Source organism: Amblyomma maculatum, chromosome 9 (assembly GCF_055883805.1).
Source record: "Amblyomma maculatum isolate TAMU_Amacu chromosome 9, ASM5588380v1, whole genome shotgun sequence".
Classification (NCBI taxonomy): domain Eukaryota; kingdom Metazoa; phylum Arthropoda; class Arachnida; order Ixodida; family Ixodidae; genus Amblyomma; species Amblyomma maculatum.
Window position 1 is genome coordinate 12,488,479 of NC_139352.1, and position 23,613 is coordinate 12,512,091.

At 41.8% G+C, this 23,613-nt stretch overlaps 1 protein-coding gene across 5 annotated transcripts; it reads right to left on the bottom strand.

Moving 5' to 3' along the window:
* Positions 1-752: 752 nt before the first annotated feature.
* Positions 753-23,491, bottom strand: LOC146178334 (uncharacterized). 5 transcript variants are annotated; one of them, XM_084578158.1, is made up of 4 exons: positions 23,019-23,311; positions 17,326-17,664; positions 7,386-7,445; positions 753-2,502 (listed from the first exon to the last, which is right to left on the bottom strand). In XM_084578158.1, exons 2-4 carry the CDS (start codon positions 17,384-17,386, stop codon positions 2,093-2,095), a joined length of 531 nt encoding a protein of 176 aa, XP_084434284.1. In that variant the 5' UTR covers positions 17,387-17,664; positions 23,019-23,311; the 3' UTR covers positions 753-2,092. The 5 variants fall into 5 exon arrangements, with proteins under 5 accessions (XP_084434284.1, XP_084434287.1, XP_084434288.1 ...); XM_084578160.1 differs by having other exon boundaries at positions 2,252-2,502; positions 7,177-7,445; positions 23,019-23,491; XM_084578159.1 differs by having other exon boundaries at positions 2,366-2,502; positions 6,996-7,445; positions 23,019-23,491.
* Positions 23,492-23,613: the final 122 nt, after the last annotated feature.

A 23,613-nucleotide genomic window follows, 5' to 3' on the forward strand; every position in this document is an offset into this window, starting at 1 on the left:
AAAAAAAAAGTAGGAGGACACTTAAGCTCCACATTTAAGGTTTGGTTTAGTTGATGGGGTTTAAAGTTCAAAGCGACTCAGGCTATATGAGATGCCGTAGTGGAGGGCTCCAGACATTTTAACCACCTGAGGTTTTTTTACTGTGCGCTGACATCACACAGCACATGGTATGACGAGATAGTGGTACCTCGTTCGTGTACATGTAATCAGCATCCAAGAGCACTGGTTGCTATAATTTGACCCTTCTAACTCAAATGAGAAAAGTTGGCTTCTTCCAACTTGCTGATTATATGTGGTCTCATTAAGCCATACTAACAATTAAAGAACCAGTGCTTGGCTATGTCACCTGCCAGCACCATGCCCATATGCTTTTTCGCTCAAATGCTAACGGCAACGCAGATGCCGGATTTTCTAGGTAGTGCTACTGCATTTTATCACTATTACATTTAAACAAACAAACAAAAAAAAAAAGAAAACATTATCAGTACAGCTAACAAAATGTATGTGCATTACACAAAGAGATACCTTTCATGCAATAACCAGACCACCTTTTTAAGCAATTAAGAAAAACCAAGAGGGCTAATTTTATGTTTTTTGCTCTTTCCAGTGTACATGGCATATGGTTACAATATCTATCAAGAAGGAAAAGAGAATCCATTTGACCTTGAACACTAATGCCACAAATGATATTGGTTTTCAGCTCCTTTGACACATTCATTTTGTTTTCATCACCCACATTAAATGATTTATCAAATTTTTGCCACAGCCTGGGATCTGATGGAATGCCGCATGGTAAGGAAGTAGCATAGTTGAATGAGGGAACCATCTGTCAATGGCCACTATAGAAACTTTAGTTGGTGAGTCTGACTTGTTGGTCAGTGGCCTAATGTTCACTCTGCAATTTTTCATAAATTTCAGAACTGTTCCAATCCACAAAAATTTTTGTATATAACAACCCACTCATCCAATTGAGCTCTACACACTATGAAAATTAGTGTCAAAATGCTACTTGGCAAGGTATGCAGCAGGGGTGGGCTGAAAATTCCTGCTTAAAAATAAATTTAAGCATGTAGTTGATCTATTTTGTGCTGTCTAGCACACATAATTATGCATTGATAACTTACCTATGTGTCAATAAATTGATTTTTTTGTGGTTTTGTTAACAGATACAAGACAGAAAGAATGCATAAGAGAACAGCAATTACTGCATAAGACTGATTGTTTTTTCCTCAGTGCAGAAGTAAAGTACAAAGTTTGCAAAACTGCTACATGATCATAACAAGAAAATGTCTGCAAACGCAGTAACTAGGACGTGTTAACTAGGAAAAAGCACAAAGAGCAAACAAAAATACACATAAATGCTTCATAAGTGATACACCATGAAGCAGAATTAAGGCCAAGCCGTGAATAGGAATGAAATTTTTAACAAAGCCAAGAAATAATTATGATGCACTGATTCAAGAAGATGAACAGACCTAAATATAAAGGCCAACAAAACAAAAATTGAGCAAGACTGACATATTCCTTGGACAAATTGTGGTAAGCAATAGAAAATCAAAACCAGAACCAAAGACTCATTTTTCCAGTGCACAAGAAATATATATTCAAATTAGGTCATACCCTGCTTGCCTGTCTCGTTTCTAAGTAGGATTTTCAATTTGTTTTTCTGCTGTCAAACCACAACAGGGAAAAAGATAAACATTTAAAACAACGTTAGATGCTAAACACACAAAACTGAATATTCAGAGCCATTCATCCAGAAGTTTGTAACTTGTCAGAAACATTGGACCAGCAGGACTTGCATCACCGTGGATATCATCAAACTATTCTCCTGCTTCGCATGTGATGACCATTAAGTAGAATTAAGGCCGAGCACTGAACAGGAATGCATATTTTAACAAAGCAAAAAATAATTGTGACTATGAACTATAAAATTTAGTAAAACTTATCGGTCACACTGGCAGAAACTCAAAGTGCACAATTTTTTGCTACAAACTGTACTATATGATGCTCTGCACCATTATGAAACAGCAGATGGCTTTAGGTGAGCATATTCTGCTTACAGTATGAGATTCAACATGGTGCCAAAACACTACCAAGTCTTTCTATTCTCATGTGTCTGCAAATGACGGCACAGGCCTGACTTTGAAGCAAAAACCATAGGACACAAATGGCAATGGTACGGCCTCTCGCCTGTGTGTATACGAATGTGGCGTGTCAGATCAGTGCTCGCTCTAAAATTCTTGCCACAATGATTGCAATGGTACGGCTTTTCTCCAGTGTGAGTTCGAAGGTGTGTCGCAAGGTTGCTGCTTTCTGTGAAGTTCATGCCACAATGTATGCACCGAAAGGGGCGCTCCCCAATGTGTCTTCTCTGGTGCTTCTTTAAGTCGTAGAGATGAGCCGTGGCATAGCCACACTCGGGACACGTGTGGTGCCGCCTTCCAACCTTGATCTTTTGTTGAGGCAGTGCATCACAGCTCCTACGAGCTGCCTCGAAGCCTGCACAATGAAATGAAGTGCACACATCTTAAATTATGACAAAAATAGCAACATGCTGTCCTTGACCCGTCTCAACACAATTAATGAGCAGCGAAGTGACCCTTATACATGCAGACATGTGATGCATAAAAATTATTATATCCATGTTCAGGAGAAAAAAATAGCTACCTTTGTATTAAAAAGGAACATGAAACAGGAAAAATAGCACTTTTTATTCTTCGCTTTTTTTTTAGAAAGCTCCTTGCAAATAATTACCCTTGCAAGCTAAAAATGCCAAATACAAAGCCAGATAAACATTCCATATTAACACTGCAAAAACAATAATTTTTTGATGAAAGATCTTAAATGAAAGAGCAGCACAGATGAATCCTCATGATGATTACTAATGCACAGCATGAGAGTGTGTTGCAGTTTTACACGAGGCATGGCTGTGGCGATAGTATAGTGCTCTCGCACCTGTGCCAGGGAAGCTGATGTGTTGGTTCTGGTGCTGGTTGGAAACCCTGTCACTCCAATTTTCGTGCAGACGAATAACCTTAGAGAATGAGGATGATATGTTTGCTGCGCAGTGCGACAGTTCTAGGCAAAATGTTTGGAGCTAGATGACCTCGAGACTTCGAATGGTAGAAGTAGAGCTTCCGCTCTAAAGCTATGATGGCCAATTTAATGTGGTTAGGATAAATGCATATTTGGTGCGTTAGCCCATTGGGTTACAATTTAGTTTCAGTTCAAGGATGTTTTCAAGTTTAGTCAAGCAGGCTCTAGACAGAGCAGTGAAATATAGGAACTGAGAACCTAAGTCTAGCGTACTATAATATGTTGGGGCTGCATAAGCAAAGCTAGAGCAGACTGTTTTTGATACATTGATCATTGACCAAATTTGTTGATGAAGATGATCAATGCAAAATACAGCTTGAAAGACTGGCATTTAAATACATGGGATGTTTGGTTGCGATGGTGGCACAGTGGTCTACTGCAGTTTTAAGCAAAACTTGTCTGCTCACGCCACTGTTGGATCGAAATCCACCTGTCACCATAATGTGTTTCATTTTAACTTAAGACAAAAGAGGGGTGCAAAAATAAAAATCACTCAAATTACTTATTGTGATTTCGAGTGCTGGCGCAGTGAAAAAGCTCTGATGTGGGAACCCACATAAGTTGTTAGCAAAATACAATAAAAAAATCAAAAATGGAACTGCAGCAAAAGAGCCTCAATTTTATGAGTGGAGACAAAATTTTTCTGTAGCAATCAAGATCATGAAAACAATACATATGCAATGTAGAGAGTCACTCCAGCATAACAATAACAATCAGTTCTTGACAACATGAAAACTGAGGTGATGCTCCATACAAACAGGATGGAAAACAAAAACCGAGAGGGAAATGAAGGATTCACAAAAGGCTAGGTTCACGACTAGTGAGAACTAAATGAAAGTCAATACGTAAAAGCCTACATTTACACACAGCTCAAAGCAAATTATTGTGCAAAGGTGACATAAAAAAAATGTAGCCAAGCAAAACAGCCGCTTCTAATAGCGATACTTTCTTAACATTGGGTTTCACTTTGTTCTTAATATACTTTGCAGTTAGAGAGGACATCAAGCATTTCAAATTCACTGCATCTTGCCTATTCAAGTAAGACAATGGGTGTTTGCAAATCACTGCATATGTGCTTGTTTTTCATTATTATAACTCTGAAACTGATGACAAAAACCCATTTCAAGGTATGTATACACTAACAATATATTAATTGATTGTGAATAAGGAAACTAAAATTTTGAGAATGTGCATTTCTTGTTGGAACTGCATCAGTGTTTCATTAGACAGCAAGGCATTAGATATCTGCAATTTTCCTCTGTTTCTAGATATCTCTCTTCACTTCTGCATAACAACCATGCCAAATGTCACGAGGTTTCTTCGCTAAATTGATTGTTTCCTTGACATAGTGTAAGGAGTAACACGACACCCTGTAGCCACTTTTGGAAAGGGATCCTAAGAGCATGAGACCAACGTGCTCAGTGCGTCCTTGGGAGAGAAATGTTCTACTACGCATTCATGCCATTCTAAACATTATGCATTTCACAATTTTTGCCCCCTGAGAGAATGCCATGACAGAAGATCCTCTGAGAATTAAGCGGAAAGTTGGAATAAAGAAAATCTAAAGATGCACTTTAATGCTCACACATTCGTTGATGAGGAATGCTTTTCATGAGCTGCAAAGCATCAGAAAAACAAAAGTTATATTGCAATGTTTAAAAAGAAATGCATGGCATTATTCTCTAAGAATTTGGCAATTCAGAAGAACAGGTGAAAGATGACAAAGCAACAATCTTTGACACATACAGCCATATTCAACAAATATGTCTTCACTCGAATTTCTACTCCAAGCAGCCCTCGAGGCCCATTTTTCGTTTCAGAAACTAACCCCCACATGAACAGCTCCTCCAGTGGAGTTGGTAACTGAAGTTTTCGGAGTTTCCTCAAGGATCTCAAGTTGGCAGCGGTGCTACCTTGGGTGCTCCTCGACCACCACTGCACTAAAACACGGTAAACGTCGCATTGTTCGCTCGCTAAGTAGACTCGTTCTACAGGTATATCAAACTTTCCACGAAAGTGAATACAGTGAAAGTGCACAGAACTTCTGGAACATTATGTGTGTGGCCATGGTTAGCCTCCTGACATCCCTGCCACTGATGCCGAGCGAGGACAACCATGATAATCTGCCACCAACCGTACTGTAGTTGATCAACACATTATCTGAAGAACGTTTCAGAGCCTACTGAGTGCCAAGTTCCAGTGTGCATTCGGCGGTTCAGCTTGCCAGGTGGTGGCTTCCACAGACGGCAGCAAACTTGTGGGAAACGGTTTGTTGCATACAGGAAGCTGGGGGCATCGAAAATGCAGTAAGCAGTGTGGACATCTGTGCTGCCTGTGTCAATTGGCTTTCCTGTTGCCCGGGGGTGGTAAGTACGTCTTTAGAAGCAGGGCACTGTTATGGGAGCGCATTGTTTAACTTGTTCTAGGGAGGGATATTACGCCTCCCAGCTCGCTTAGAAACCACAAGTGTCATTTGCACCTGGAGCCGAATTCGTTTATTTGGGCACATACGTTGCAACGCATTGCGAGGCAGCACACGTTTACATCACTCGGCCCCTAGCGCCCGAGCCCTCTGAGGGCGTGACAGGGATATCACACCAAATCTGAATAAACACAAATTTCACAGAATTTCTCAACACCTACATCATGCTCTACGTAAACTGTACATCAGAAGCAGTAACTGTTGCCAGACATAAAAGCGTTTCTGGTCGTTTCTCTCCACTGTCTTCCCTGTGAATCCCGTAAAATATGTTTTACTAGGCTATGAATGTCGAGGTTGCTTGTGAATGCTCTTCAGAAGACTTGACATGAAAAAATTAGTATGTTACGAGCAGTAGGAGGCAGTTTATGGGTCAAAATTTGGCTTTTATCTCATCCTCATACGCAATTTACACTGTTTCAAGTAAAGGAGGACTTCTCAAGACCTTATACCTTATCAGAGGAAACACCTAGGGGCATTCATGAATCTCAGTCAGCCCTGGAGTGGAGGAGCAGCTGTTTTCCCCACTCCAAATATTAGAGGTGGAGCATCAAGTCACATTTGTGAAAATGGGTGACAGTTTGAGAGGCTACTAATTAGAACACTATGCTTAAGGCTAAGGTATTTAGTGGAGATGGTCGGCAAAAACTATTTTTGCCATGAAAAAATAGTACATCTCAGCAATGTGACCTTGATATTATCGGCTGAAATGAGTAAAAGCGGTTTAAAAATCCACCCACTCATACGCCCTATTTTACAAGGTAGTGTGGCTCATAGAATAGTTTTACTTTGAAAGATTCGCATGTAAAAATTGATCTTTTTTTAATCTGATGCATTACCATTGGTCAGTTTCTTCATTTAACTAGTTCCCATTTTTGCTAGATGACAATTTCATGAGCACTTCAGACCATGCTTCCTACATTTTTAGCTCATGTCCCCAGATGCATTAGCAATACTGTCATATATGCTATATATCCACTGTACGCAAGGCTTGCAAGTTTGAGACTACTTCTTTCTACTAAACAATAGCGTGGACAATGCGGTTGGCTACCACAATGACAAAAATAAGACAACGTCCATGAGGCACTCCGCATAACGCTGGGGGTGTTCTCCAGTGACCCTAAACCAGATAGGCAAACACAAGAGCCAAAAACTATGGTAAAGGCCAAACAAACAAAACTGTAATGTTCAGAGGAACTCATTCGAAAATGTTCGTAACTAGTTAGAAATATTGGACCAATAACAGACTTCATCACTGTGGACATCGTTAAATTGTCGTCCTGCATTATTTTAATACACGTATCGGTCAAATTGGCAGAAACAAAAAATGCACAGTTATTCACTACAAACTGTACTACATGACGCTCTGCACCATTATAAAACAGTAGATGGCTTTAGGTGAGCATACTCTACTTACAGTATGAGATTCAACATGGAAGCAGATCTTGGTGCGAAAACACTACAGCCTTTCTATTCTCATGTGTCTGCAAATGACGGCACAGGTCTGACTTTGAAACAAAAGCCATAGGACATAAATGGCAATGGTATGGCTTCTCGCCTGTGTGTGTGCGAATGTGGCGCGTCAGATCAGAGCTCACTCTGAAATTCTTGCCACAGTGATTGCAGTGGTATGGCTTTTCGCCAGTGTGAGTTCGAAGGTGTGCTGCAAGGGTGCTACTGTCCCTGAAGCTTTTGTCGCAATGGATGCACTGAAAGGGGCGCTCTCCAGTATGTGTCCTCTGATGCTTCCTGATGTCACAGAGATTAGCTGTTGTGTAGTCACACTCGGAACACATGTGGCGCTCACTTCCAGCTGGCATCTTTTGTTGAGGCAGTGCATCACAGCTGGTAGGAGCTGCATCCAAGCCTGCATAATCAAACAAGGCATACAGATCTTAAAAGGAGACAGACATAAATTATTTATCACCCGGTCTACCTCTTAAACACAATTAACAAGCAGTAGAAAAGGCCTTACTCATGCAGGCTTGGAGATGGGTAATAGATATGCCAGAAATTAAAAGTTATTAGATGAGTCTAAAAAAAAGAACCCTCCGCTCAACGTAAGTACCATGGGCAGTGATTAGGACAGCAAAAAGAAATAAAAAAGCTGATGTTATAAAAAAGAGCATGAATTAGGAAAGGAAACCTTTTATTTGTTTGAGAGTTCCACAGAACAGGGTTAGCTTGGTAAAATTTTTTTGGGGCTCAACTGCCTCTCAGATATACAAGAATTTGAGAAGCATCAGGCTTCAACTTGCAGTTGTCAGTCACTGGTGCAGCCTATCCACGTAAATATACTTCTTAAATATCAATAAAATGTGCAGAGCTTAAAGTGCAAAATACAGGAAAGCTGCAGCATGTCTCCTTGTAGATATGGCACAATCTTCACAATACCTGCTGTATTGCTTCATATATTTGCATGACAATTATTTTGCTGTAACTAAAAGACTGAAGTCCTGCTTCTGTGCCACTTTCTTATTTGCTGCCAAAAGTATTGCAACATGTTAGGATTCATTTAATCTACTAACCAACTAAACATCATCATCAGCCAGACTATACCCACTGCAGGGCAAAAGCTTTTTCCATGTTACTCCAATTAACCCGGTCCTTTTTTGGCTACATCCACTTGACCCCTGCAATATTCCCCCTATCCACCCATATAACTTTTTGCCACTCCCTGTTACGCTTTCTTTACCTTGGAATCTGTTACCCTTAATGGGTTATCCTCTCTTTGTACTACATGTCCATTTCTTCTTAATTTTCACTAGAATGTCATGAACTTGAGCTGCTACCCTGACCCACTCTGCACGCTTCCTATCATTGTTACACACACCATCTTCTTTTCCATGGTTCTCTGCATTGTCAAATTAAGTAGAACCCTTTTTGTTAGCCTCCATGTTTCAGCCCTATAAGTGAGCACAAGTAAGATGTAACTATTACATACTTTCCTCTTGAGCGATACTGGTAAGCTATTAGTCATAATCTCCGAGTATGTGCCAAATATGCTCCATCGAATGAAAAAAACACCACTAAAACGGCCAAGACGTGAGAAATTGGGTGCCACAAGTGCCAGCTTTTTACTAATTTATAAAAATTGAAGTCAAGCAGAGTAATTGAAAACAATTAACAGAAAATGTACGAAACGAAGGTCAACAATGATCACAAGGAGACTGCCGAATAAAACATCCCTGGAGATGGTTACATTCCCATTTCTTGAAACATGCTGAAAAAAAAAACATTTTCCCTCTGCATCAAGAGCGTGTACACAACAATGTGATGACAGTGAAAGTAGCTCTAAAGTTTCTAATAGTCCAGGTGCTTAATAATAGACCTTTGTGGGTCGTACTGACGATTAAGTCTGAACAACAAAAACTAATGAACTGCAAAAGGAAGCAGAAAAAAATTTTGCCCAACTAAACAAATATCTTCCGATATGTGCCAAATAAGCATATTGCTAATTTTTGCTCATATATGCTCATAATAATGTGTTGTGTTGTGTTGGGTTTTATGGCGCATAAGCAACTAAGGCTATCATGCGCCAAGAGCAAGGTTAATGTTAAATCTATAGTTTATTTAAAAAGTTTCCTTCTTCTAGGAAACTGAGAACAGATGCTAGGTTTACAAGTGCTCTTTCTCCTAAAAGCAAGGTGGGATGAAATGGGATGGTATGATTGTAAAATATAGTAAAATGTTTTCTCCGTAGTGCCTCAAGTTTTGAGCATGTAATTAGAATGTGGTTTACAGTGAGTATCTCGTCGCATTCTTCACAGGTCGGTTTGTTATGTTTCATTAGCAGAAAGTTATGTGTAAGATGAGTATGTCCAATACGAAGACGGCATACTATCACTTCCATAAAACGTTGTTGATGTGTGCTCGATTTCCATTCTCCTAGTACAGGCTTTATGAGACGCAACTTATTATTTTCTTGGTTGTGCCATCTGGACTGCCATTTATTCATCTGTTTATGTTTTATTAATTTCAAGCAATCACTATGTGGTATGTTTGCTTTCTGAATCAATTTGTTGTGGGCAAGTGCAGCACATTTGTCTGCTCTTTCATTGCCGTCAATGCCTACGTGACTAGGGACCCAACAGAACACTATGTTATGTCCTTGTGTTGTGATCATTTTTACATTATGTATTATGTCACCGATTAGAGGCATGGCAGCATTTCTGTGATTTAAAGCCGTCAGTACGCTCAACGAATCGGTGTAGATGACACTGTTCCCAATGCCTTCATTCACTATTTTTCCTACAGCTGTCAGGATAGCATAAGATTCAGCTGTAAAAATTGATGCGCACTGAGGAAGCCTAATTATTTGTTCCCAGTTCTCTTCAACTACGGCACAGCCAACATAAGTAGAAGTTTTTGATCCATCTGTATAAAACTCTGTATAATTACTGTACTTTTCTTTTATTGTGCGAAATTCTTGTATTATATGTTCTTTAGGAGTTTGGCTTTTGTTGAAGCGTGTTAGAGTGAGATCACAGACATTTGGAAGTTTGTACCATGGGGGTAGGGGCCTGTTTTTTGGTGCAGTGTCGGGCAAGGTGTCCAGAATTTCTAGCTCACTGCAAATGTCTTCGAAACGCATTATCAGTGGCCTCGTTGCTTGTGGTTTATTTGTGAAAATTACTCGTGAGCGGCATGTTGAGACTATTGGATAGCAGAGGTGTTTTTTCTGTGATCTTATTCTAAGGACATAAGCACATGTGAGTGAAGCCCTTCTATCTTTCAGCGGAGGCTCGTTCGTCTCTGCATATAGACTATCAACAGGGGATGTTCTGTAAGCGCCACAAGAAAGGCGTAAACCTAGGTTATGTACCGGGTCCAATTTCCTTAAATATGATGGTCTAGCTGACCCGTAGACTATAGACCCGTAGTCCAAGCTAGACCGCACAACAGATCGATATATATGTAGAAGACACGCCCTATCAGACCCCCAATGTTTCCGAGAGAGAACCTTCAGTATGTTTAGAGATTTTATGGCTTTCCTCTTTAGGATGTTTATGTGAGGCAGGAATGTTAGTTTTCTGTCGAACGTTACACCCAAAAATTTATGTTCGCTCTTTACTGGCAACTCAATCCCATTTAGGTGTAGCTTGGGATTGATCTGTATATCTCGTTTCAGCGAGAACATTACTGCCACTGTTTTCTGTGGGGAAAATTTGAACCCATTTTTAAAAGCCCATGAGTCTAGTTTATTTAGTGTTAATTGTACTTGTCTTTCACAAATTGATATGTTTGAGGATGTGCAGGCTATTTGAAGGTCGTCGACATACAGCGAGAACATAATGGATTTTGGGATTACCTTGCTAATAGAATTCATTTTTACAATAAACAAAGTTGTACTTAAAATGCACCCCTGAGGTACCCCATTCTCTTGAATAAAGTTCCTCGTGAAGGTGGTACCGAGACGTACTTGAAATGAACGACCTGATAGAAAGTCCTTCAGAACATTTAGCATCCGGCCTCGGATGCCCAAATCTGCTATATCGCGTAGGATCCCGAACCTCCAAGTCGTGTCGTATGCCTTTTCCATGTCAAAGAAAACGGCCAGGCAATTTTGTTTATGTATGAACGCTTCCCTGACAGTATTTTCAAGACGCACTAAGTGGTCGGTCGTTGCGCACCCTTTTTTAAAACCACACTGATGAACATTAAGAAGTTTGTGAGATTCTAGGATGAAAGTTAGTCTGATGTTTAAAACACTTTCAAAACATTTTGCTAAACAGCTGGTCAGAGCTATGGGTCTGTAACTGCCCGCTGAGGTCGGCGGCTTTCCTGGTTTCAGAAACGGAACAATAACAGCTTGTTTCCAAGCCTCTGGGAGTTTACCCAGAGTCCAAATTCTGTTAAAGAATTTCACAAGTGCCTCTACAGAGGATTCAGATAAATGAGCCAGCATTTCGTAATGAATTTCGTCAGGGCCAGGCGCAGTCTGTTTTCCAGCAGCAAGGACGTTCTTTACTTCTTGGAGTGTAATAAAACTATTATATGATTCATTTCTGCCACCACTTGTTGGGAGTTTTTGTTTCTCAGCTATGTTTTTGTATTTTAAGAATGTTTCTGTGTAGTGTGACGAACTTGAAACGTGTGTGAAATGTTCGCCTAGTATATTGGCCTGTTCTTCTATGCTAGTCTGAATACCAGGGGCTGTGAGGATGGGAATTGTAAACGGGGAAAAGTTTCCACTGAGTTTACGAACTTGTTCCCACATTTTCTTAGACGTCATTGAGCTATTTATTGACGTGACATACTTCTGCCAGGATTTTTTTTCAGAGTTGCGACGGACGTATCGAGCTTTAGCTTTGGCCTTTTTAAAAGCTGTAAGATTTTCGTGTGTAGGGTACCTTCGGAAAACACCCCATGCTTTATTTTGTTGCTTTTTGGCCTCCTTACATTCCCGAGACCACCACGTCTTGTGTTTTTGTCGCACCACACCTAAGGACTGTGGAATGGTGAGATGAGCGGCAGTGATAATGCAAGTCGTGAACAACTCATTTAGTCTGTCGACACTAAGGGCATCTGAGAAAACTGCTCCTAGATTCGCCTCTACTTTAAAAAGCTCCCAATCTGCTAAGTGAAGTTTCCACCGTTTCGGTTTGGTCGGCATGACTGATGGTGAGGATGATAAGCTGATTATTGCTGGCAGGTGGTCGCTACTATACGGGTTGTTCAGAACATCCCATTTAAAATCATTAAAAAGGGAAGGTGAACTAAAAGCCAAATCTAAAAAACTCATTTTTCCTGACCTTGGTGAACAGTACGTGGGCTTACAGGAGTTCAATAAGCAAATGTCTGAACTAAGAATAAAATCCTCGATAAGCTGTCCACGTGTATCACTTTTTTCACTTCCCCACAAAGGGGAGTGTGCATTAAAATCTCCTACTACTAGGTAGGGCTCTGGTAGTTGGCAAAAAAGGTTTTCTAGATCATGGAGTGTTATTTTAAGATTTGGTTCAAGATAGACAGAACACACAGTAAGAGTTTTAAAGGCAATTATTGTGGCTGCTACAGCTTCTAAGGGAGTGTTTAATTTCAGTTCTTGAGCTGGAACTCCACTTTGCAATATGATGGCCGCACCACCCGAAAGCCTGCTTGCTTGCTCTCGATCTCGGCGGAAGACTTGATATTTTTTCAGTATATTCGAGTGCATGCAACCTAAATTTGTTTCCTGTACGCACAGTGCAACTGGCGAGACTGTATCTAGAATGTCTTTTATGTCATTAATATTCTTTAGAAGTCCTCTACAGTTCCACTGTACCAGGAATGCCATCTTATTTTGTTGAAAGCTTATAAATTAAGTTAGGTTTTTTCCAGGGCCCGTGATTCGGGCCTTGTCTGTTTTGGTTCTTTCCAAGGAGCTCTGCCGTCTCTGTGACGAAGACGGCAAAGAGCTGTCCTGGCCTATGTCCATTACCTCGTCTGAGGTGCTGGACGAACGTGCCAGAGGCACGTGTTCTTTCTTTTTAGACCTTGCCTCGTGGGCGGAGGTCTTGTGGCCCGCCGACCCTGAGGGACGCGTAGCCTGTTTTGGGGGTGGTGGAGGAGCGGGAGCTGCTTCCACCGGGGCAGGGGATGGCACTACCTCAGCCTCGTTTGAGGTCTGGGTAGGTGCCGAAGGCCGTTGTGGTGCCCCGCCCTGTCGCACCACATCGGCGAGATTTGGTTTCGCTGTGAACTGAAATGCGTTCTTGGTTTTGTTGTACTGAGTACGTGCCTCTTTGTATGTGATGTTCTTTGTTGTTTTTAGTGTAATGATCTGCTTTTCTTCTTTCCATTTTTGGCAGGATCGAGAGTATGCGGGGTGATCCCCCTCACAGTTTGCACAGCGTGGGTTTGCGGTGCAGTTATCAGAGTTGTGGTCGTTCGCAGCACATTTCGCACAAGTTCTGCGGCCACGGCAACTTTGCGAACCATGGCCGTATTTCTGGCAGTTGAAGCATCTCCTCGGATTTGGGATGTACGGTCGGACGTTTATTTTGATGTATCCGACTTCAATTGACTCTGGGAGGGTGCAGCTATTGAAAGTCAGAACCAGATGTTTTGTAGGGATCTCCTTGTTATCCTTTCGGATTTTTATTCTGTGAACTGCTATGACGTTTTGGTCTGCTAGTCCTTCTGCCATTTCATCTTCAGTGAGAGCAATGAAGTCTATCTCAGATATTACTCCTTTTACAATGTTCAAGGATCGGTGGGGAGTGATGACGACAGGGATGTCCCCAAGCGACACAATGTTTTTCAGGTTGGAGGACTGGCACTTGGTTTGTACTTCTAGCAAGAGGTCACCATTTGCAAGTTTTGATACTTTATATCCAGGGCCCAGGTCTTTAGTGAGACACTTTGACACTATGAAAGGGGAGATTTTTCGAGCGGGTTTTTCAAGCTCCTCGCTATGTATGACATGGAACTTTGGGAAAGTCTCTTTTGTTTTCACAAAGAAATGGCTTGTAGCATCGGTCCGCCCTCGTTTGTTTGGAGGGCGATCATTTGTTTGGGAGAAAGAATCCATGAAAGGGTTTGTGTTTTCGGTAGTTGTGCCTGCCACCCACCATGGAGCCCAACGAGGGGACGGGACAGGAACTTGCAAGAAGTCCTGCCCACGCCAGCAGTACACCGCTACTATAACCAAATATGGGCAACTCAGGGTAGCTACTCCACACAAGGTTAACCCTCGCCGCCAAGAAAAAAGGAAAAACAAGAAGTGAGGAGGAGACAGGACAGTGCTGACAAAAGAGATAGGAAAGTGAAAGATGAAGTGGAGGACAGGAAAAGGCGACTGCCGATTTCCCCCGGGTGGGTCAGCCCGGAGGTGCCGTCTGTGGGAAGCGTGGGCCAAAGTGGTGTGTTGCCTCCGCCGAGGGGCCTTAAAGGTCCAAACACTCGGCATCGGCTCAACCACCAGGATCCCCTTTTCCCCAGACACGGCGATGCCACGCACGGCTAAGCGTGGGTGCTCGGGGTCCGTGGTGTCGCACAAAACACACAAACACCTGCTTTAACAGGTGCCCCCTGCGGGGATATGCTCATAATAAGCTCATGTTTGGTCTTTTTATGAGCATTGGTTCTAAATAACCATACTCTACAGCCAAAAGCAGCTAAGTACACAGTGAGATAATAATTTCATATAAACTCTGCACAAGCAATCCTCTTCTGATGCAGAAGCTGTTTGCAAACACATAGCAATGCAAGCAGGCAAATCGAACAATGATACTGTTTTACGCACTGCATGTTGTTAACTTCCCTCGTGCCAATTATTATTATAACAGCTTTTGTGTAACTAAGACTAAATTCTGTATTATAAGCAGGGCTACAGCAGTTCCACAAGCATTGTGAAAAACAGCCAGTTGGTGCCTAAGCCTGAAAGCACAGCCTTAAGCCTATGCACACGTTTCACAATACTATCGGAATTACTTCATGTGTGATGGGGTCTACTGTAAAGCATTGCACTTTGCAGCTGCTCAACGAATATTAAAAAGCACTACTAAACTCCACAAGCCTCATTTTAAGGTACTGACCTGCAAATGTAAAAACTGAAGGCTTGCATAATAGGTACTATAGGTACAAACAATTAGATCAGGGGTTCTCAAACCTTCCTGCTTCATGCAACCCCAACAGCCATCAATATCCGTTTACATCGACCCAATTGTGGGGGGTTGAGTTGAAGAGTCGAGTACAGTGGACTTGACCCTACTGGGTTTACATGAACCCGACCCGACGAGCGGCGATTACGGCAGCAGAGAACTAGTATATGGCATCATATTCCGTTTTATTCCCCAGCGCATCCTTTATATTTTCCTTACTGTTCTCCTCTCCCACTATTCTTCGACTGTACTAAACAGCGTTTACATGCTTTCTGCACCAAGGTCGAGCGAGTCAACTCACCCCTTGCAGCGGAGTTGACTCGACCCTTTGACTCCCTGACCCAATAACTCAACTCGTCCCGCCCCAGTTGAATCCATGTAAACGCTGCTAATGTGTGTCAATAACCCCCCTTAATCCCCATTCCCCTTCTCCCCCCCCCCCCCCCCCCAATACCAATCAGCTGATGTTGCTTTTGAATGGACCAGACCCATCCTGGTTTTTCTTGTGCTTTAGTTAAGTTTTGATATTAATAGACTTTTCTTGCTTCTCGCAATCAAAGTTTTTTAATAAATTGCCCCGATCTCCCTTCTGTGAAGACCATAAAATTCAAAACAATAATGCAGAACACTACAACCAGCTTTCGGTCTAATTCATCTGCTTGACAAAGATCGATGGCTGACTGGTTGCAGATAAAATGATGTGAAGTGGCGTGACCATTGACCCTATTTCAATTTGTTATCTGCTGCTCCATGCCCTTAGGAAGGAACTTGGATAAGAAAAACCAACACCTCCTCCTCTACTCTAATCCATGCCTACTCTAAAGTAAGTGAGGCAATGGAAGAACTAATGCTCTAAAATGGGTTTCGATGATCTAGGCTCTATGCCTGGTCTGCAAATAGCTAGAAGGGGTGGGTGCAGTCCAGTGGGAGCACGCAGAGCCCAGCTTGAGAACACCTGGATTAGGTGATGCATCAGTGTCCAACCAAAGAGCTCGAAACCTAGCAGTTGAGACTGGTGCCATAACAGTTCTCTTTCACGGACATAAAAAAATGCTTCTTGTGCACAACCACTGCCCTCGTGCCAATAATTACTGCTATTAACAATGCAAATACAGCTACCCTTTTGTTGAACTAAAACTAAATTCTGCATCATAAGCAGAACTCAGCAGTCCCAAAAACATTGTTAAAAACGGCCAGCTGCTGCCGTAGCATGGGACACCATCCTTCAGCTTATGTATGTGCCATACAGTACTAACAGAATCGCATCTTGTGCCAGGAGGCTTACTGCTAGGCACCCCACTTTGCAGCTGCTCAATGAATATTTAAATGACCTGTGAAGAAAACTCCAAGTCATATTTAACAGCACGTAACTGTATATATACAAAATATGATCACTTGCCTGATAGGCGCTATGGAAACAAACAATTAGGAAATGCATCAGTGCCTTATTGAAGAGCCTGAAACCGTACTGTAAAGAATGGCACTATGACACTTCTCTTTCACAGACATAAAATAAATGCTACTTTTTCTTGTGCACAATCGACTAAGGATCTTTGGCTTAAGAGCCAATAAAAGTATGAAATTGTCTTCAAACAATGGCACAAGCCCTGTTGTTTAATTCACTAATTAGCATAATTCCCGACTATGGCAAGAGCTATCAACCGCATAGACACTCAAAACGCTTGGACAATATTTATCAATTTCGATTCTACATGTGAAAGGTGGAAGTTGCAATAACTATGTCTTTCAAAGGGTTCTCAAGGCCACCAACTTAGGTTGCTAATATTCCAGGTAGGTGCATGTAAAGCTTAGTGTTCTGAACTGCATGATAATATACTGTGATTCCTGGCCAAGATACTATTTATACCTCCCACATTACTAAAATTAGGTTATAGGTCGGCCCATGAGAGCAAGACTAACCAGCCTTGTGCTCTAACAACATGTATGTACATCCCCATGTTTATACTTCAGCAGTTATTTTTCCCTTCTCATGTTCTAGTTAGCTTTTATTTCCTCTTCAGTACACTTGCATTATATCTGTGCACTTCATTCTCTCCTAAAGAATACAGGCAGCACTCGGAGCGTTATTCAACAGCAGCTGCCTTTAGGCACATATCTTGGGTTCACAGTACTCAAGATGCAGCCAGAATGTGCACTCACTATTTCCAAAGACACTACAACAATGTTCATCCATGTAGACTGCACGTGATAAATCAGGCATGACTTCACTCTAAAAGCCATGGGACACAGTTGGCACAGGCGTGGCCTGTGCGACAAGAAAGATTGTATGCCTGGTTGTCACTCCATGCAATGCTTCTGCTGCAATGGCTGGATTGAAAGACATGCTCGCCACTATGTGTGCTTTGGCAGCTCTTGAAGCTTGTGCAAAAAACAGTGGAAATGCCAAGTTTGGAGCCCACAAGTTGCTGCCTCTTTCTTCCTGGCAATCTTTGTCGAGGAGCTGAGACAGCTGTTGTGTGTTGTGTGCCACGACTGAACCTGGGTAATAAAACAAAGCATATATTTCATGACCTGTGATACACATTGAAATGATAAGGACTGATGCCCTCTCGAGAGGGGTAAATGGTGAAGGTTTGGTTTGGTTTGTGAGGTTTAACATCTCAAAGTGATTTGGGCTATGACAGACACAGTGTAGTGGAAGGCTCCAGAAATTTCGACCACTTGGGGTACAACAGTCTAGAGCCCTAACCACAGTATTACCGCGGTGGATGGGTTAATAATGAAGATCTAAGGGCACTATAATGAGGCTTAAATATGCAGTCGTCACAAACATGGCAAACGAAGACTAGCTGTAGGTAGCTGGCATGCAAAACATGCATGGACAGCAGATATGAGCACACATAATTGTTATTATCGGACAGTAAGTAGAGGTGTGACAATATTGAGATGTTCAAATACAAATATGAGAAAAAATGCCTCCGAACACTAAATCGATTATCTAGTCAGCGAAAAAAAAAAAAGAAAAAGGCTATTAAAAATAGCAAACATTCTTTGCCCTGTTCATTTAGGAATGCACATGGTACTTAGAAATAAAATTAGACTAGAACTGCATAGAAGTGTATATCCCTACTGAAAAATCCAGGATATATTTTATACATGATTCCATACACCTTTTTTTTGTACAGGCTGGTCCTGCATGAAACTGGGCTCATATTGCTGCTGAATACAGTGCACTCTCCTTAAATCAGCCATCAAGGGGCCAGAAAAAAATGTCCAACTTAATCGAAACTTCGAATTATCAAATGAATCTAATAAAACTGTCAGCAACCATTTCCATCACAGTAACTTTATCTGATGAACGCGTGTATGATGTTTGTCTGTATTTGTGATGAAGCCAAAGTGAGAACGGCATTTCTTTTTCTGATTTCATGAAACGCTTCACTTTGTGCACTTCGAACATACTGTCGGGGAGGCCCTCTTTGCTTCACTGCACAGTCAACATGGTCAAGCATTGCGGTGAAGCACACGGTGCCGTGAAATGTTTGATGCATTTAGTATTCTCAAATATTCGAAAATCAATTTTTTGAATAATAAGAAACATATTCAATTTGTATTCGAAATTTCAAACATCCATGCATGCCTAACAGTAAGACATAGGCCTCTATAGTTATTCCAAGCTGCTAGTGCTCTCACAATGGTAGCATCAAAAACTCATGCACTCACCAAAAGGTAGCTCAACAGAGATCATGATGCAATGTCACTCAGATGAAATTGACAGGAATAACGAATACCATAGCCACAATGAAAAAAATGAGTTGAGTTTGGTTTGGTTCAATGGCACATAGGCTACTTACAAAGACCATCATGCATCAAATGCAAGGTTTCCTGCGTGATGCATGAGAGACATCGAAATAGGTTTTTAAAATACTGTAACTGATTTAAAAACTTAGCTTTCTTTAGGAATGAAACAATACATAAAGTGCTGACAAGTGAATCATGCCCCAAGAGCAGGCAAGGATGAAATGGAATGTGTACATCAATAAAATTGTGGAAAGTTTTTTTTTTCTCAATCCATCTAGTTTTTTGCATGCATATAAAATGTGGATTATTGTAATTTCTTCTGCCAAAGCCTACATGCCAATCTCTCCTGTTTCGTAAGAATAAAGCTGTGATTAATGAGCGTGTTTCTCATGTGACCTTAATGAAGCATTCTTGATGAGAGTATGACTTCTGTTCTCCTAATACCAGTTTTATTAGGTGCAGCTTATTTTCTACTTTATTATTCCATTCTGAGTGACATTTTTCTTTCAGCTCATAGTGTAGTAACTTCAAGCTGTCCTTGTAAGGAATGCACTCTTTCTTAATTTGGTGTTGTACTATACACACCTACTTCTCATTTTTATTAATTCCAATGTGGCTTGGACCCAGCAAAATTTTATGCTGCGTTCTCGTGTTGTGGCTTTTGTTATGCTGTGCATGATACCGGCGATCAATGGTGTAGCTGCATTTTTAGGCTGAAGGGCTGTGAGTATGCCCAGGAAATCGGTGTAAATGATGTTGTTATTCGAATTCTCATTTATTGCTTTTTCTACTGCCATAAAGACTGCGTAACACTCTGCATTGAAAATGGAAGCATATTGAGACAGCCACAACCTTACTGTTTTTCCTAGTTTGTCTTCTACTAAGGCACTGTCCAGATAAAGTGCCTTTTTTTTTTAGAACCACCAGTATAAAATGTTCTATAATTTCTGCATGTTTTGTTCAGGATCAAGAACTTCTGTAATAAGTTTTCATGTGGTGTCCGGCTTTTGTGCAATTTTTTAAGGCACATACATTGGGGAAACTGTACCAAGGTGGCAGAGGGTATGCACAACGTGCAACATCGGGTAACGTATTGAGTATATCCAATTCTTGGCACTTCTCTTCAAAGCGAAGCAGGAATGGCTTGACAGCCCAGGGCTTGTTACTGAACAGCGTCCTAGATGGGCATTTTGTGACTATTGAGTAACAAAAGGTATTTTGGTAGTGAATTAATTTTCAGGATATATGGAAATAAGAGCATGGTTCTTCCGTCAGCAAGCGACGGCTCATTCGTTTTCATGTAAACACTGCTTGCAGTGACAGCCTATAGGCACTAAGTTATGAATGGGTCCAGTCGTTTCAGGTATGATAATCATGCAAACTCATATACTATGCAACTGTAATCTAAGCATGAGGATACAACAGAACGCTAAATCTTACTTTACAAGCAGCGATAAAAGAGAAAATAATTTATTCTTTATGCTTTTCTAGTTTATGAAACTTTTATATGGATTAAGCTCAGCGCGAGGTGCATTATAACTTCCACCATTGTGCTGCCTTTGTTTCGAATAAAGCAACCCCTAGAGCGTGTACACAGAGCTTGCAGCATGCCACTTCCCCATGTGCTTTTCACTGTCACTTAATCGAATTGTATCGAAACACATTTTTGGAGGAAATGTCATCAACAACCCCCTGTGCAGCACAAATCTGCGTTCTGCTAAATTTGACGGCAGAGCATCGAAGCAGCCAGTTTGGAGCAGTATATATGGAGTAGCACGTTCACCCCTGAATGAACTGACTCAAACTCAAACCTTCCGAACTGCGCAATAAGTGAAATCACTTGTTCTTAATATGTCACTTTTTCCTTTAGTAATTATAGCTTTCTTTATAACAGCCTTTTGTTTCTGGGAACAACAATGAAAGTACATCGTTTGTGTGTGCGTGCGTGTGACATAGGTGAACATTTTTTTCTGCTCAGATATGCTGTGATAATGTAGAGCACAAATTGTCTCATTTTGTCAACTCATGATCCCCAGATTAAAGTAGTAGTAGTATTCTGGACGTGCAAGCTGGGTTTCGCAAAGGCAAAGGAACTAGAGACCAGATTGCCAACCTTCGCTGAATCATGGAAAAAGCAAGAGAGTTCCAGAAACCCATCTACTTCTGCTTTATTGATTATGCGAAAGCGTTTGACTGCGTAGATCACAGAAGATTGTGGCAAGCTCTCCAAGAGATGGGAGTTCCAATCCACCTCATCTGTCTCCTCAGGAACCTGTATGAAGAGCAAAAGGCCACAGTCAGAACTGGGCATGGTCTTACTGATTGGTTTCAGATTGAGAAAGGAGTGAGACAAGGCTGCATACTGTCGCCCTGCCTATTTAACCTACATGCAGAGTGCATCATGAGGAAGGCCGGTCTGGACGAGTCTTCAGCTGGAGTGAAGATTGCTGGAAAACGTATCAACAACCTTAGATATGCGGATGATACCACTTTAATGGCGGAAAGTGAAGTGGAACTCAAGAGACTTCTGATGCGCGTACAAGAAGAGAGTGACAAGTTTGGGCTTAAACTGAACGTTAAAAAGACAAAGATCATGGCGTCTTGCCCTATCAAGTCCTGGAGCATCAAGGGACAAGAAGTGGAAGCTGTGACAGATTTTCTTTTCTTGGGCTCCAAGATTACCCCGGAAGGAGACTGCAGCCATGAAATTAGGAGACGCCTGCTTCTGGGAAAGAGAGCCATGGTTAGCCTTGACCGCCTAGTAAAGAGCAGAGACATTAGTCTGCCAACCAAGATCCGTATAACTCGTGCTATGGTCTTTCCAGTTGTGATGTATGGATGCGAGAGTTGGACTGTGAAGAAGGCTGGCCGCCAAAGAATTGACGCCATCAGTCCATATTGTCGACCATAAACCCTGACTGCTCATTGGAGGGTCAAGTTCTAAAGTTAAAGCTCAGCTACTTTGGTCATCTAATGAGAAGAGAGGAGTCGCTGGAGAAAGATTCGATGTTGGGAAAGGTTGAGGGTCGCCGGAGAAGGGATAGGCAGCGAACGCGATAGTTAGGTGGCATCCTTGAGGCGCTGCAGATGAAGTTATGGGATGTTAGGAAGATAGTGAGAGACCGGAAAGCGTGGCGTGACATGGTCCATAGGGTCACGAAGAGTCGGACACGACTGAACTGAACTGAGTATAATATGTTCATTCCGTCAAATGAATGACATACGGAATAAATAAATGGACGGTTTGTTCGAGTGCACATAATCCTGAAAAAAGAAAAAAAAAAAAACAATTTAGAACTTTTACGAAAACCGTATAAGTCCACCTACGTCCATTGACGGGTGTAAATTATAGTCATATTTTGAAACTCTATGGGTGGAAATTGCCTCTTTGATGCCGATACGAGCTCGTTCGCACAGTGTGCTGGTACCCATGACAGATAAAAATTTTCACCAGACGAGCGCCATGGTAACATTGTTTTGAGCCCTCTTACAAAATTTCAATACGTCACTGACATTTGCTCCCTTCTTTAGCTTGATTTCATTTTTGTGCTGCTCTATCGCTCGCCTCCGTGACAGAAACAGAATGGACAGTAGATAGGCAAGCTGCTTAGGAAATGACATGATTCTAGACTTCAGACTGAGGAAAAAAAAAAAAATTAAAGAAGACGGCAGAAAATTTCAAATGCAGACGAACCTGAAAAAAACATATTTAGAGCTGTATTTGTACAAAACGCGAGTTTTAAGAAACATGACGTTCAAACATGAGGATGAAATAGCCCAATGTCTATGTTAACAGATTCCAAAGGTACAATCTTATTTGTTCACACATTGCACTCTAAAGTATATCACACATTTATACAGCACGTGCCGCGCCGACGTCTCGGCGCATACTTGGCACACTCACAGAGGAACAAATTGGTGTTTCTCTATTGCACACCTTATGACCGCTTCTTTAGTCCGTCCGTACGTTCTTGACATCACGACGGAGAACCCGTGCATGTTTCACTAATGCTATCGTGAACGTAAATGCGACGAGAAATCGAATTACAAGACGGACAAAAACACTCAACGGCACGCAGACTCGAACTCACCTTCTCACAGGAGCCGTACCGGGGATTGCTGGATAGAGGCCGTAGAGGCCGCGAAACACACGATGCATGAGAACAAGAAAAACGGAGCACTACTGTCTTTCTTTGGGCGATGTAAAGAGCTTTAATGTGTCGGCACCAAGAAGCTTTGAATAAAATTGGTACCTTTTCTTCGATTATCCAGCCAACCTAGGGCAGGTCCGTTCGTTTCACCTGCACTTCGTGAACTGGTTCACGTGGTGCTGCACTTTACACTTTACCATTCGTTTTAGCGATGCAACATGGCGCCCTCTGCACCACGCCATTCGTTTCAAAAAGTGCAGACGTGCAGACGTCGTGCAACGTCGAGTGCACGAAAAGTTTAGCAAAACCAATGAGCAAAACCATGGAGGAAGGAAGCTGTTCTCTTCCTCCATGAGCAAAACTGTGCACCTTCTCAGAGGTCAGTGCCGAAATGGTGCAGCTGCAGCCGCCGCATGGGCCGCCGCATGAAAGCAGACGACAGCTTGCGCGACGATGGCTTGCGTGTTGTGATAAACAGTGAAGCGACCCTAGTTATTCCACTCGTCAACGGGAACTGTGCCCATGTTTGCCAAAG

Coding starts and splice junctions, on each gene's coding strand:
- LOC146178334 (XM_084578158.1), bottom strand. CDS start 17,386: ATGCCTGATTTATCACGTGCAGTCTACATGGATGAACATTGTTGTAGT. Junction 7,446..17,325: donor TTGTAGTGTCTTTGGAAATA/GTGAGTGCACAT, acceptor TTGATTATGCAG/GCTTGGATGCAGCTCCTACC. Junction 2,503..7,385: donor ACAAAAGATGCCAGCTGGAA/GTGAGCGCCACA, acceptor TTCATTGTGCAG/GCTTCGAGGCAGCTCGTAGG.